This window comes from Heterocephalus glaber, unplaced genomic scaffold, assembly GCF_053883595.1.
Source record: "Heterocephalus glaber isolate CG9 unplaced genomic scaffold, H.glaber_assembly_v1.0 deba00001452, whole genome shotgun sequence".
In the NCBI taxonomy this organism is placed as follows: Eukaryota; Metazoa; Chordata; class Mammalia; order Rodentia; family Bathyergidae; genus Heterocephalus; species Heterocephalus glaber.
Window position 1 is genome coordinate 8,413,068 of NW_028258302.1, and position 16,059 is coordinate 8,429,126.

The 16,059-nt window shown below is 40.0% G+C and overlaps 1 protein-coding gene and 1 pseudogene across 7 annotated transcripts in view; one reads left to right on the top strand and one right to left on the bottom strand.

Annotated features, from left to right (window-relative positions):
- Zmym1 (zinc finger MYM-type containing 1) overlaps positions 1 to 9,148 on the bottom strand; it is a 29,369-nt gene extending 20,221 nt beyond the window's left edge. For 2 of the 7 annotated variants that reach the window (XM_087215326.1, XM_021263300.2), the window contains exons 1-2: positions 9,052 to 9,144; positions 200 to 394 (exon numbers count right to left, since the gene is read on the bottom strand). In XM_087215326.1, coding sequence (XP_087071452.1) covers positions 200 to 295 — 96 coding nt within the window. In that variant the 5' untranslated portion in view covers positions 296 to 394; positions 9,052 to 9,144. Of the gene's footprint in view, positions 1 to 199; positions 395 to 9,022 lie in introns of all 7 variants that reach the window. The other 5 variants (XM_087215323.1, XM_087215325.1, XM_087215324.1 and 2 more) reach the window with 5 other exon arrangements.
- Positions 9,149 to 13,696: 4,548 nt separating this feature from the next.
- LOC101708658 (large ribosomal subunit protein eL15 pseudogene) lies at positions 13,697 to 14,375 on the top strand (annotated as a pseudogene).
- The last annotated feature ends 1,684 nt before the right edge of the window (positions 14,376 to 16,059 follow it).

The window sequence follows — 16,059 nt, forward strand, 5'->3', positions numbered from 1 at the left end:
ACCTAAGCAATTTTACCTACCTAAAAGCCCATCTCTAAAGAGTCTATTTTTCTTTCAAATCACTTTCTTGGCACTTCATACCATATGCCTTACATTATTTGATCAACTACTTTGGAGAATTTAAGTTTTCAACTGATAAATTAGCATTTTTATAATTAAACACTGCTTTAGAAAAAAGAATATAAGGTAAAATATTTACTTGAGCATTGTCCGGTTCTGTCTTAATTTCATTTAATTGCCCCAGTTGTGGTGACATTGCCTTGTCACATTCACCATCTAACAGTGGTTCTTTCATTTCAGTATCTGATGCAAAGGAATCCTCCAGCTCCAAACCAATGGGTTTCTTCCTGGGGAACAGTTTCCAGATTCCTAAAATAAAATACTGGTGAAGAGTCTATAAAGGAACCACAAAAGGATGTTTAGATAACTCAGCATCAAGGTTCCTTCAAATCACAACTGACTTTCTTCCTTTTACTCATTATTCTTTAACACAGGTCTACTTTACATTCTTGGTAGCTCTGTGCTTTCTCCTAGAACTACTTTCCATTTCTTTTTCCTGAGGCTAGGATACCTAGAAGGGTTTTTGTTTTGTTTTGTGGTGTTGGGGATTAAACCCAGGGCCAGGGGCGCTTGCAAATTAGGTAAGTGCTCTTAAATGAGTCATACCTTCTAGCCTGATTTTTAATTTATCAGTAGTCTTAGAAAATGTAAAGCTTTTTTATTTTGATGGAACTAGGGACTGAACATTGAACCCACTCCTTTTGCACTAAACTACATCTCCAGCCTGTTCATTTATTTTTTAATTTAATTTAATTTTTTTTGGTACTAGGGATCGAACTCAGGTCCTTAGCTTGCCAGGCAGGTGGTGGAACCACTGAGCTAAATCCCTGGCCCTGTTCATTTATTTTTTATTTTGAGTCAGGGTCTCACTAAATTGCTAAACTGCCCAGGCTGGGGTGGGACCTGAGATCTTCCTGCCTGAGATCTTCCTCAGTCTCCCAGAGGGCTGGGATTACAGGTGTGCATCACCATGTTGGTTTAAAATGCAAAGTCTTCTGAGATTAATTCAATCATTCTGCTCACTATACCACCTCTGTCTGCCAGTTATCTCCTCTCTGCTTCTCTCCTTATTGATTCTTCTTACATAGCATTTAAATACATTCAAGGTGCTAGATATGGTGACCCACACCTGTAATCAGTTCAAGGGCAGTCTGAATTGCACAGCAGATCCTGTGTCAAAAGCAACATCAACAACAAAAATAAAAATAAACAACAAAACAAAACAAAAAATACATTCAAGGAACCAGGACCAAGGGAAGGGGATTCAATTTCTTATGTTTGTGTCCTCTCTTACTACTCTGTAGTTCTGACTCCAGAACCTTCCATTTCTTTTCTTTTGCCAGTCTTTTTGCAAATACTTACTTCATCTGCTTCTAAAATATTTGTGTTCTGGACCAGGGATTTAGCTCAGTGGTTCCGCCACCTGCCTCACAAGCGCAAGGTCCTGAGTTCAATCCCTGGTACCCCCTCCCCAAAATTGTGTTCTTCCAAAGCACAATTCCCCAGTACTCTTCTCACTTGCTACATGGGTAGGTACAATGTGAGATTCAATTATCACTTATAAGCTGATTTTCCTCTACATTCCCAAGCTCCAGCCCATTTACCTAGTTATCTATTGAATACCTCTTCTTGGATATTCCATGGGTCCTTCAAACTCAGGAGATTTAAAACTATATTCTCATATTTATAAACGTGCTTAAACATGCCCCCCCCCCTTTGGTACTGGGGATGGAACTTGGGACCTTGCGCTTTTGAGGCAGGCAGTGGAACCACTGAGGTAGATTCCACCCTTCCTTTTTGAGATAGTATCTTGCTCTGTTGTTCAGGCTGGAGTTGAACTCACGTAGTTCCTCCAGCCTGAGCCTCCTAAGTGCTGGCATTATAGACATGCACTACCATACCCGGCCTGCACATTCCTTTTGTTGTCAAATGGCACTATTATATACTGAATTTCCCCAGCCAGAAATCTAGTAGTTCTAAATTAACTTTTCTCCTCAAATCTAATCACAAAATTGGGTTGAGTCTACCTTCTAATTAAGTCTGGACTTTTCCCCATGATACATCATGCCTACTTCTCATCCACCAAATCAATGAATTCTGTTTTGGTACACAGATTGCTAAAATTCAAAATTATAATATAAAAGGTGGTTGTAAATTTAGACAAAGAATTCCAGGACCTGGGATTATTAACTCAGTGGTAGAGTGGTTGGTTCTGGATTCAAACGCTAGCAGCACCACACACGTACACACACACAAATGAATTTCATGATTTTTTATTTTGGTACCGGGGATCGAACTCCGGTCCTTGCACTTGCAAGGCAGGTGGCAGAACCACTGAGCTAAATCCCCGGCCCCCAAGACTAGCTTTTAGTACAGTCCTACTTGTCTTTCCAAACTGGGGCTAAAGTGTAGTATGTCAGAGTGTAACAGTCAAAGGATAATTGTGGCTGCTTTCCCTGCTGGTCAATACTACTTGGTAGTAATTTAAAACACTTTGATTAAGAGGTTGGGGATACGACCCAGTAGTAAAGAATATGATTAGCATGGGCTGGGCATGGTGGCACAGGTTTGTAATCCCAGCACTTGGAAGGCTGAGGCAGAAGGATGTCTTTTGAGTTCAAGGCCAGCCTGGGATATATAGCAAGACTCTGTAGCAAAAACCAACCAACCAAACAACCCAAAACAAACAAACAAAAAATCCCTACATATCATTAGCATGCAAAAAGCCCTGGGTTCATTCTCCAGCACTGCAAAATGATTTTTTTCTTAACATGTTCACAATGTTTTCTTAACATGTTCGTATGTCTAGTTTCCAGGTGGTACTTCACGGTGGTGGGAATGTGTTAAACCAAACAGGAACACATCATGGAACAGATAACAAAACTTATATTATGTTTCAAAAGTGAAACGTGACGGCAAAGAAACTGCAAGTTATCAAGAGTTACATATACAAATCTTTATAGAGGGAATTCATCTACTTTCCTCCTGAGAAATTAGTACAATATTACTTATATAAATCTGGTTTTTCAAGCCATTTCACCTTAATCTTTCAATTTTTCCCTACTATATTTGTGTTCATACTGTTTTCCACCCTGCAAAAATCATCTTGTGTTGAAATACTGCTTGTTTGAAAACCAGTTCAGCTACATATTTTATCAGACTGGCAAGAATTTAGGGCACTTTTCAAGGCAGAATAGGGGAAAAAAGCCGAAGCAGAAAACAGTAGGAGACAGTGTTTCTGTTGTGAATTGTGGGCAACATAGTGAGACCCTCTACTGAAAAAAAGAAGCCCCAGATTTACAAACAAATCCTCTAAGTCACTGGCTGACTCCTAAAATGCGGCATCTGCCGTTGGACTCCAAAAAACCTGACAGAAAACAGCAGTTGGGAGGCTAACAAGCTGAGAACAGATAATACTTTAGTAGATATTCAATGCTGAAATTTAAGACCAGCAAAAGGAAAGGGGCCTTGTTTAATTAAAAGCAGGCATTTTCCTGGGCAGGTGGTACACACCTATAATTCCAGCATTCTGGGAGGCCTAGGAAGGAAGATCCAAGTTGGAATCCCACCTGGGCAACTTAGCAAGACCTTATCTCAAAATGGGATGGGGATGTAGCTCAGTCAGAAAGTCTTGGATTCAGTCTCCACACCCTCAAGAACTGCCTGCCTTTCAATAGAGATCCTAGGAGGCCCTACCCTGGGAACAAAAACTACTTCTTTGAAGGACTGGCAACCCAAAATAGACTATCCTTATCAAGGTCTAAAACCAACCCTCAGGCTGCAGTGCAGCTCAGTGGTAGAGCACCTGTCTAGTTTGTACAAGGGCTAGGTTTTATCCTTATCACTGCAAACAAACAAAAAACCAATCCTCAACAGTATCAGAGATCAGTGTAATCTGCTGTGTGCCTGCCTAAATGAAATATAGTTCTCTTTGAAGGAAGTACATCTAGACCTAAGAATTTTCATCCATCACGAGCAGAATATAAAATACAATAAAAATGTGTGAGCCAATAATAATAATTTTTTTAAAAATCCCAAGTGAAAACAAAAACAAAGCCAGTATGATGGTGCACACCTGTAATCCCAGCACTCTGGGAGACTGAGGCATGAGGACTGCAAGTGCAAGGCCAGCCCAGGAAATTTAGTAAACCTCTATTTCAAAATTAAAAAAAAAAATTTTAAAGTTGGGGGTGTAGCTCAGTGTGAAGGCCTTGGTTTCAAAGCACAATACAATAAACAAAAAGAAAAAGGAAGTAGAGACAATGGAAACAATCCCCCAGAAGTCTTAAGATTATTGATATGATTAAATAAGGACTCTGATTTAAGAAAATAGAGGAGGGGCTAGGGATTTAGCTCAGTGGTTCCGACAGACACCTGCCTCGAAAGTGCAAGGTCCGTAATTTAATCCCCAGTACCAAAAAAAAAGAAAAGAAAAGAAAAAATAGAGGAGATGAAGAAGTTCAGTAGAAAGCCGAACCCACAAAAAAAAGGAAATCAAATGGACATTCCAGAATTAAAGAAAACAGAATAAGGAAATTAAAAATTTAATAGATGAGGGCTGGGGATTTAGCTCAGTGGTTCTGCAGCCTGCCTCACAAGCAGAAGGACCCGAGTTCAATCCCCGGTACCAAAAAAAAAAAGAAAAAATAATGTAATAAATGAATTTACAAGTCAAGTTAATAAGAAATGGACTGGTACATGAGACAAAAGGATAAAAAATACAAATAATGGAACATATAGCACATGTAAACAGTTTCAGAGTAAGAGAAAAATAGACAAAAAGCAATTATTTGAAGAAATATGACTGGACAATATACCCAAACTGAAGAAAAACATCAAACCACTTGAATTCAAGAAGCTCTATGAATCCCAAACATGATAAATATAAAGAAAAACACAAGTATTATACATCACAGTCACACTGGTTAAAACAAAAGATGAAAAGAGAATCTTAGGCCCGGGGATTTAGCTCAGTGGTTCCGGCACCGGCCTCGAAAAGAGAATCTTAAAAAGCATCAAGAGAAAGGGAAAAAAATTAACATACAAAACGAAAATGAAAGATATTTTGTCAGAAACAATGAAGGCTAGAAGCTAGAGATACATCTTTCAAGTACTGTACTGGGAAGCTGGAGGTGTAAAAACATGCCTAGCATGCAGCCCTGGATTTAATCTATAGAACCCCTATATTTTATAGTAATAAAATACTATGGAAATTTCTACCTAAATTCTATATCAAACAAAAATATGCTTTCAGTGGAGTGTCACAGCACGGATTTGTAATTCCAGCACTTTGAGGCTGAGGCAGGAGAATCTAAAATTTGGGCCCAGCTTGGGCAATTTAGCAAGATCCTGCCTCAAAAGAAAAGGAAGGAAAGGAAAAGAAAAGAAGTGCAGGGGTAGGGGGGTAGGGCAGGGAATGTGCAAGAGCCCTGGGTTCACTCAGTAGAGCTAAAAACAAAAACAAAAAATTAAACAAGAGCTTCAAAATTATGAGTGACAGGGGCCGGGGATTTAGCTCAGTGGTTTCGCCGCTTGCTGCGCAAGCGCTCAAGGACCCGAGTTTGATCTCCAGTACAAAAAAAAAAAAAAAATTATGAGTGAGGCCAGGTGTGGTGGCACACACCTGTAATCTCAGCACTCCTGAGGATGAGGCAGAAGCATCACCAGGAGTTAGAGGTCAGACTGAACTACATACCAAGCCCTGTCTGGAGAAAAAAAAAAAAATTATGAGTGAAACAAGACATTTTCAAAAAAATTTTTTTACCAGCAAGCCTATACTGCAGAAATGCTAAAGGAAATTTTTTTAAAAAATAAATTTTATTTTATCTCCCCCCAGCATGTACAAAAGCTTTGTTTAAAGGAAATTCTTTAGGCTGAAGTGAAATAGTAGGTGAGAATTTGGCAGAAAGGCTGGAAAAAAGTAAATTATTTTTATTTTTAGATAACATAAGCATATATATAGAAACTCTAAGGAATCTTCCCTAACCAACTTTAAAAAAAGGAACTGTTAGAATATAGTACTCTTCCCTTACCCTAAGTTTCACTTTTCTTGGTTTCAGTTATCTGCAGTCAACTATGGTCTGAAAATATTAAATAATTCCAGAAATACACAATTCCTTAGTTTTAATAAACAATTCTTTTTTTTTTTTTTTTTTTGGTACCGGGGATCGAACTTGGGTCCTTGCGCTTGCACAGACGGCGAAACCACTGAGCTAAATCCCCAGGCCTAATAAACAATTCTTAAGTTTCAAACTGAATGCTGTTCTGAGTACCATGATGAAAGCATCTGCCTTCCTGTTCCATTATCCACTCTGTAACTCTTTTTTTTTTTTTGGTACCAGGGATTGAACTCAGGACCTTGCACTTTCAAGGCAGGCAGCGGAACCACTGAGCTAAATCCCCGGCCCTACTCTGTAAGTCTTAGGGGTTAGCTGTTGCAATGCTTGCGTTCAATAACATTTATTTTACTTAACGCAGAAGAGCAGCAATGCTGGCAATTCAGATATGCCAAAGAGAAGCTGCAAAGTGCTTCTTTTTAAATGACACATACAGGGTTTGGTACTATTCTAGGTTTCAGGAATCCACTTGGAGTCTTGGAAAGTATCTTCCACAAGTAAGGGGGGGGGGCTAATAAAGAATTTAGCAATACAAGTTTGATATTTTAGAATTTCTCCTCTCATCATGTCTCTTCAACACTATACTAGAGGTTTTTTAAGTCAATAACTCAAGAAAAAAAGGGAAAATTTTGAAAACACTTGTCATTCTTTATAGATGATTGTACATAGTGAAAAAACTCATACGGATCTGTAAATAATTACATTAAGCAAGGTCAATATTGAAAAACTGATTGTATTTGTTTGCACTAAAATAAAAACATTTTAAAAACTATTTTCTCTGACATCATAAATATCAAATATAGGGTCTGGGGATGTAGCTCAGTGGTAGACATCTTGCTAGCACACATAAAGTCCTGGCTTTAATCCTCAGAAGTACACACAGAAAAAGTAAACACAAAATATAGAAATAAATCTAATGAAAAGGCCAAGACTTGTACACTGAAATCAAAACACTGTTAAGAGAAATTAGGGAAGATTAAAACAAATGGAAAGATACACAATACTATTCAAAGATTCAACTTTTGGTCAATTTTCCCTAAATTAAGCTGTGGACCAAAATTCCTGTAGGGATTTTTGTGGAACTTGCAAGATAACTCGAATGTACATATACAGAACCTAGAGTACCCAAAACAATCTCAAAAAGGAAAGGAAAAAAAGTTGAATGACTTACAAAGCTACTGTAACTAAGATACAGTAGCATGGTATGGCCCTGGGGAAGTATTTCAATGTAGAGCAAGCACTTAGCAAGGCAAAGACCTGGGTTCAGTCCCCAGCGGGAAAAGCAGAGGGGAAAGGAGGAAGAAGGGGAAGGGGAAGGAAGGTGAAAGGAAGAAAGCGTGGTATGCACACAACAAAAAATAAAACTCAAAAACAGATATACTCCTCTTGTTTGCATTATACTTACTACTACTACTATTTTGTGGTTTTGTGTGTGTGTGTGTGGTGCTGGGGATGGAAGCCAGGACCTCACACATACTAGGCAAGCACTTTACCACTGAGCTACTTCTCCAGTCCTATACTTTATATTTCATTTCGAAATATAAATTTACTTTTAAAAAGCTAATAAAATCATGATACATTTATCTGTGTTACATATCAAGTAGGAAGTATTTGGATACTTCCAAAACAATAACTTTTGTTAGATTAACACAGACGTTAAGGAAGTAGCAGCCTTTCCTACTGAGTGAATACAGTTCAATTCTTTGTGGCTCTGGCATTCATCAGGATGGTGACAAGTTTGCACCAGTTCTTTCTGGATTCGAGCCTGTGTATGTTCACTCATATAAACCTTAGACTTAAATTCACTACTTTACCAAATACATTACTCCTTTAATGCTCCTGCCTCAATCTAAGAGTTAAATGGTTAAGTGTTGTAAAATTAAGTTCTTGTTATAAATATTGGGGACCTATATATTTGTGATGAGAAATACAAGTTCTCGTCAAATATCACTGGTAATTCAAAATTCAATTCTTAAAGCAAAAACTGTCCAGTATGTTTTTGTTGTTTTTTTGGCACAGCTAGGGACCATACTCAGGGCCTCATGAATGTTATGCAAGCATTCCTACTGCTTAACTACATTCCCATCTCCATCCCCTCATTTCCAGTATTTTCAAGCTTTAGGTTGATTTTAATTGAAAAGTGTACTGACGCCGGGCGTGGTGGTGCACGCCTGTAATCTCAGCACTCAGGAGGCAGAAGCAGGAGGATCGCTGCGAGTTCGAGGCTAGCCTGGGCTACATAGTGACTTCAGGGCCAGCCTGAACTACAAAGTGAGATCCTATCTCAAAAACAAGAAAGAAAAGAAAAGCGTACTGACACTGCATCCTAAGAAGGCTGATTAAATTACGTTTGCAAACACTCGTGTATGCAAACCAAGATATTCTCAATCCTGCACACAATCACTACCGCATCTTCATCTAGTTCAAATCTCAAATCCGAATTCAAGAGTACAAGTTTTATAATGACTTTGTCTCTTTTGGCTGTAATCCCATGGGCAATTCTATTTGCAAACGCTATTCTATGATTTTTTTTAAATTAGAAAAATCACTGTTTAATGAGTCACAGGTATAATCTGATGAATGTTTCAGAAAGGAAGGCCGCTCAAATTATCACGCAGGAACCAGAAGACGCGCCGGAAGCGAGACAAGGACCCCGATTCTCCGCAGACGATGTTAAAGGGTCAACTGGCAAACCAGGTCGGGGCTTGGCCTGGAGTTCCCGACTCCCAAGTTCCAGAATCCGGATTTAGTGCTGCGTCTCTAGAACCTAGGCCCCAACAAGCTTGTCATCTCCCCTCCGACAAAATAAACTCTGTTCCTTTCTAGTTACGCGCCTGAGTAAAGACCGAAACCCGAGCCGCAGTAGGAATCTTACTACTTTCTCCCCACAGGACGCTCAGCAAACGAAGCTTCTCACAGGTTCTTCCACGCAAAACGGCTCCTTCGGCCCCGCCCCTCTCCCGCCGTCCTCTGCGGCTGAGCATGCGCAACGTGGCGGGTGCACGGCGTGGTTCTCTCAGTAGGGAAGGGCGACCTTGGTTTAGGCAAGGAGGTGGGAGAGGGGGAGGGGAAGAGGCTTTCTGTTCCTAGTCCTTTGTTATTTAAGTCAGTCTTTAGCTGCCAGCCAAATTTTGGTCCTTAAAGCCTGCAGCTTCTGAATGACATAGAACTCAGGCAGGCTGATAAGGTTTCTTGAATTTGAGATGGCTCTATCACTTAGAATAAGTGATGTGCGAACTTCTGTAAAACCAGCTTCTTAATCCTTGAAATGGTGATAATTGTAGTGCTTGCTACATAGGTTTGTGAATACCAGGCAGTGTTAGCAAAGAGTCAGGTACAGAATAAATTACCGGTACACTTACTCGCAGAAATAAGGAATTCTGCCATTTTGGGGAGCTCTAGAGATACTATGAATTAAAATAAGTCCAAAAGTGTGTGGCAAAATTATGGTTTTTTGTTTTGTTTTGTACCGGGCATCGAACTCAGTACCTTGCACTTGAGATGCAGGCAGCGGCACCACTGAGCTAAACCCCTGGCTCTATGGTATGTTTTAAATGCTAATATTTAACAAATTAATACTTGAAACACCTTAGAAAGATTGAATCAAATAATTGTTGGGGCCGTGGATTTAGCTCAGTGGTTCTGGCGCCTGCCTCGCAAGCGCAAGGTCCAGAGTTCGATCCCCGGTACCAAAAAAAAAATAATAATAATAATTGTGGGATTTCTAAAGTCATAATAGGATTCGAAAAAATAAGCATATAGTTAAATAACTTATTCCAACCTTGTCTTTAATCATTGAACACAGAGGTTCATGCATACTTGGAAAGTACTCTACCACTGAGCTATATCCTCCGACCTTTCTATTTTTTTTTTTTTTCTTTTTTTGGTACCAGGAATCAAACTTGGGTCCTTGTGCTTGTGCAGCAGGCGGCGAAACCACTGAGCTAACTGAACTTGAACACTGAACTTGCAGTGATCCTCCTGGCTCAGCCATCCAAGTGCTGGGATTACAGGTGTGTGCCACCACACCCAGCCTATACATATGTACATGCGTGTACATGCATACACACATCTTAAAGTAATGAGAATAAAAATCAGTTTCACACATGCTAGGCAAGTGCTATACCATTAAGCTGTTCTCCAGCCTTAATGTTTTCTCTAGGATTGGGGATTGAAGAACTCAGGGCCTTCACACTGAAATAAACCTTCAATCCTTTTTATTTTGAGATAGAGTCTCATTAAATAGCTAAGTTACCCAGGCTGAGCTTGAACTTGTAATTCTCCTGCCTCAACCTCCCAGAGTGCTAGGATTACAGGTGTGCACTACTACACCTGGCCTAATTTTTTTTAGAAAGTCAAGGTTTCTTTTTGATGACATTTGTTAAAGGTGGTGTGTAATAACGCCTGGGGGTGGGGGCCACATGTCTGTAATCCTAGACTCGGACTCAGGAGACTGAAATGGGAGGATCACTTGAACCCAGAAATTTGAAACTATTCTGGGCAATATAGCCAGACCTTGCCGCAAACCAAACCCCAAACAAAAATGATGATGGCAAAAGAAAAAATTCTGAGGCTGGGGATTTAGCTCAGAGGCACTGCGCCTGCCTCACAAGCACAAGGTCCTGAGTTTGATTCCTGGTACCAAAAAAAAAAAAGGAAAAATTTCTGAGATGTATCACTCAATGATGCTGATAGAGATTCCACGGTGGGGGAAGGGGGGCAGGGCGGCAGGCAGTTGAAAGAAGAGGCAAAGAACAGTTGGCAAATGGAACACCTTTATTTCCAGTGGTTATGAAGCCATGTATTTAGCATAGCCACCTGAGGATATACTGCATAGGAGCATGATAAAGGTGGCTATATGCCAGCAAAACGACTATGGTTATATAAGTTATTTACACAGGCCAGCAAATGACCTTGGCTACAAACTTATTTACATTGAGGTATCAGGAGATGCTCCTGTGCTGGAATTCTGTTGACACAGAACCCACTGCCTCCTAGATCTGCTTCCCTTCACAGCCTGAACAGAAGTACTGCCATCTTGCACTTTTGCATTTCCCTAGGGCCTTAAAGATGTTATACATTTAATGTGAAAGACCTGAGATTTGAGGGGAGAAGAGATAAGGGAAATAATCAGTTAACAGTTGCTGCAGTCAGCATCCTAGTAAATGAGAAAAAGCTGAAAGCATTTCTTCTACTATCAGGAACAGGACAAAGTAGTCTACTCTTTCTGCTCTTATTCAATATCATGATAGATGTTCTAGCCAGAGCAATTAGACAAGAGAAGGAAATAAAAGACATACAAGTAGGAAAGTAAAATTATCTCTGTTTGGGGCCGGGGATTTAGCTCAGTGGTTTTGCCGCCTGCTGTGCAAGCGCAAGGACCTGAGTTTGATCCCCAGTACCAAAAAAATATATATATCTCTGTTTGTAGATGATATGATTCTATACCTAAAATTCCTAAAAACCACCAAAAAAACCTGATAGAACTGAGAAATGAATTCAGTAAAGTAGCAGTGTACAAAATCAACATACAAAAATCAATAGCTTTTCTATATACCAGTAACAAATTTGCTAAGAAAGAAACCATGAAGGCAGTTCCACTCACAACACACACAGCCTAGAAATAAACTTAAGTAACGAAATGAAGACCTCCACGATGAAAATTGTTATCAGATGATGGGATGTTTTGACCCAGAGATGGTAGAAAAGAGATTGGGCCAAACACACACACACACACACACACACACACACACACACACATGCATGCATGCACACACGCACACTTGTAAAGCTTTATGGGGGGTGGAGTTTCAGCCAAATTGAGCTTTTCAGCTGAGTCAGCAATGGGTCAAAAGAGTGACCAAGCTGCTGTTCACAGAACAAAGAAAGTGGTAGGTTTTATTAATTTTCTGGGGTATGTTGAAGTCTGGTAATTCCCACTGGGGGATGATTTCTAAAAGATGTGTCCAAAAGAGTGAGAGAAAAAGAAAGGAGAAAGAGAAAGAAAACACAACATTACAACATACTGGCTCCAATGGGCAATAGGCCAAATTAACTCTGTACTACAGTTTTGGACAAAACATTTAAAAATGATCAGCCTGCCAGGCATGGTGGCACATACCTGTAATCCCAGCACTCAGGAGGTGGGAGGATCACTGAGTTCAAGGCCAAGACCCTCCTAAAAAAAAAAAAAAAGTCAATATGTCTATGTACAGAGCTAAGTTAAGACAGCAAAGAGATGGAAAGACCTCACTTGTTTATGGATTGGAAGAACAAATACTGTATTATTAAAGTGTCCATACTACCCAAGGCAATAGACAGATTCAATGAAATTTCATCAAAATATTAATGACATTCTTTATAAAACAAGAAAAGCAATCTTAACATTCATATGGAAGCACAAAAGACCCCAAATAGCCAAATAATTTTTTTTTGGTACTGGGGATCAAACTCAGGATCTTGTGCTTGCAAGGCAGGCACTGGAACCACTGAGCTAAATCCCTGGCCATGCCAAATAATTTTTTTTAGGCTGTATTGTGAGTTGAACTCAAGGTCTTTCAAATGCTAGGCAAACACTAGCACTGAGTTACATCTCCAGCCTGCCAAAGAAATCTTGAGCAAAAAGAGCAAAGCTGGAGGCATTATAATACTTGATTTCAAGACACACTGAAGAGCCATAGTAACAGACCAATGGAACAGAATGAGAAGCCAGAAATAAACTCACACATCTACAGCCAACTGATTGTCACCAAAGGTGCCAAAAAGATACATTGGAAAAGATGGCCTCTTCAATGAACAGTACTGGTAAAACTGGATAACCACATGTAGAAGTTTGAAACTTGACCCCCTACCTCCTATCCTGTACAAAAATTAATTCAAAATAGATCAAAGATCTTAATGTAAAAAAAAAAGATCTTAATGTAAAACATGAAACTACTAAGGCTTGTACATAGATGCCCCCCTGAAAGCTTCATGTGGTCATAGGTGGGGCTTTTCAGAGGCGGCTGGATCTGGAGTGTGTGATGCTGGAATCAAGGGTGTGTGATTACTAAATTAGTCCACTGATTGGTTTGGCATAGTTTGGGGTAGGATTAAGGATGTCCCACCCTTAGGGCAGGTAGCCTGGATAAAATATAAGGGACAGAAAGAGGGCTAATGTTGTCATTTATAGCTTGCTGCTTGCTGCCTTCTGCCTGCCATGAACTGTTTCCCCTGCTTTGGAGCTAGCCAACTATGAACTGAAACCTCTACAAACTGTGAACTACAATAAACCTTTCCTTCTTTAACTTTGGGTGTTGGGTATTTTGTCTCAGCACAAGAAAAGTAACTAAGACAGAAACCAGAGGAGAAACACTTCAAGATATTGGTATTGGCAATAATATTTTAGATAGGAACCTTTAGGGACAGAAACAAAAACAAAAATTGACAAGTGGGATTGTATTACACTAAAATGCTTCTGCATTTAGGTGGGTGTGGCTTACATCTTTAATTCCAGCCATGTAGGAGGCTGAGGTGGGAGCATCAAAAAGTCAAGGGCCTTTCCATCTGGTGGCATCCATCAGGTAAGCCAAGATGGGTGCATACAAGTACATCCAGGAGCTGTGGAGGAAGAAGCAGTCGGATGTGATGCGCTTTCTCCTGAGGGTCCACTGCTGGCAGTACCGCCAGCTCTCTGCGCTGCACAGGGCTCCCCACCCCACCCGGCCGGATAAAGCGCGGAGACTGGGATACAAGGCCAAACAAAGTTATGTCATATACAGGATTCGAGTGCGTGGTGGTGGCCGGAAACGCCCAGTTCCTAAAGGTGCGACTTATGGCAAGCCTGTCCATCATGGTGTTAACCAGCTGAAGTTTACACGAAGCCTTCAGTCTGTTGCTGAGGAGCAAGCTGGACGCCACTGTGGGGCTCTGAGAGTTCTGAATTCTTACTGGGTTGGTGAAGATTCCACATACAAATTCTTTGAGGTTATCCTCATTGATCCATTCCACAAAGCCAATAGAAGAAATCCTGACACCCAGTGGATCACACCAGTCCATAAGCACAGGGAGATGTGTGGGCTGACATCTGCAGGCCGCAAGAGTCATGGCCTTGGAAAGGGCCACAAGTTCTACCACACTATTGGTGGTTCTCGCCGTGCAGCTTGGAGAAGGCGCACTACTCTCCAGCTCCACTGTTACCACTAATAGAAGTAATGTTTGTAAAGTTCATAACCTAATAAACAATTTAGGACAGTCCCATCTGCTTAAAAGTGTTATTTGTTAAGTAGTGTGCTGATTATTTCATGAATGCTTTGTCAAATGAAAGTTAAAGTGCAATAATGTTTGAAGACTATAAGTGATGGTGTATCTTTGTTTTAATAAGCTTTTTTGTCTTTGCTTTATCTTATTGGGGAGTTATATATCAGTGTTTAAAACATGCTGTGTGGTGTATGTAATAGGTGTAAAATTATTTAAAAGAGAAGTGCTAAAACTAGCCCTGTAGATCTGTTTGGTGCATGTAATGAAACCTGCAGCTTAATTGGAGTAATGCAATGCTCTGCTGTTTTGAAGTGGCTGGTTTTTTGAGTTTGGCAAATACAAACTTGAAATCAGGTAACCCTGTATCACGATCATATGTAGAAAAGATAGGAGCTCAAGAGAATAAACCTGTTGCCAGAAAAAAAAAAAAAAAAGTCAAGGCCAACCTGGGTAATTTATGAGACCCTGTCTAAAAATAAAAAAAACAAAGAGAGCTGGAGAGGTATTTTAGTGGTAGAATGGTAGAAAGTCTTTGGCAGCTAGCTATTCATCTTATATTATTAGGTTTAATTATCTAGACCTTCTATTTAGGAAACTTTTTAGAGCATTCAGTGATACAAACAGCCTGCTGCAGCACATGTGGAATAAGTTTGCCACCATTGATCTAGACTATATAAAGAACTAAAAAGAAAAACAACTTAACAAAACCTAAGTAATTCTATTAAAATGGGCAAATGATCTGAATAGATACTTCTCAAAAGAAGAAATACGAATGGCTAATAAACATTGAAAAAATTGTCAATATCATTAGCCACAAGGGAAAAACAAGTCAAAACAATGAGAAATGGGTGTGGTGGCACTTGCCTGTAGTCCCAGCTGCTTGGGAGTCTGAGGTAGGAGGATCATTGTTAGCCCCGGGTGTTTGAGATCAGCCTGGGCAAGAAAGAGACATTTGGTCTCAAAAAACAAAACAAGATAGTAACAAGAACAACAACAACAAAAAAGAACAACAAAAAATCAAACAAAAACTCTCTAAAAATCCAAAAACACTGAAAAACTGAAATAAAATACTTTTCCCAAGTTAGATTGGCTATTACTGTAAATATGAAAAAATAACTGGCTGGGATATGGAGAAAAAGGAATTCTTATATACCATTAATGGAAATGTAAATTTAATGCAACCACTATGAAAAATACTATAGTATATAGAGTATCCTCAAGAAACTAAAAATAAGGCCAGGGATTTAGCTCAGTTGTGCCACGCCTGCCTGGCAAGTGCAATGTCCTGAGTTCCCATGGGGGAGGGGGGAGAAACTAAAAATAGAATACCATATGATCCTGCTATCCTACTCCTGGTTATATAGACAAAGGAATGAAGTTAGCTTGGAAAGGAAATATCTGGACCAGGCGTGGTGGTGCAAGTCAGTAATCCCAGTGCTCTGGGAGGATGAGGTCAGAGAACCGCAAGTTCAAGCCCAGCCCAGGGAACTTATCCACTTAGCAAGGCCTTGTCTCAGAAAGGGGATAGGGTAGGGATTTACTTCAGTGCAAAGGTTCTGGGTTCAAAGTAGGCTGGGTGGCGGGGGGTGGGGGGTGGGGGGTGGGGAGCGACTGGATGCCTGACCTGTATACCCATGTTTATTGC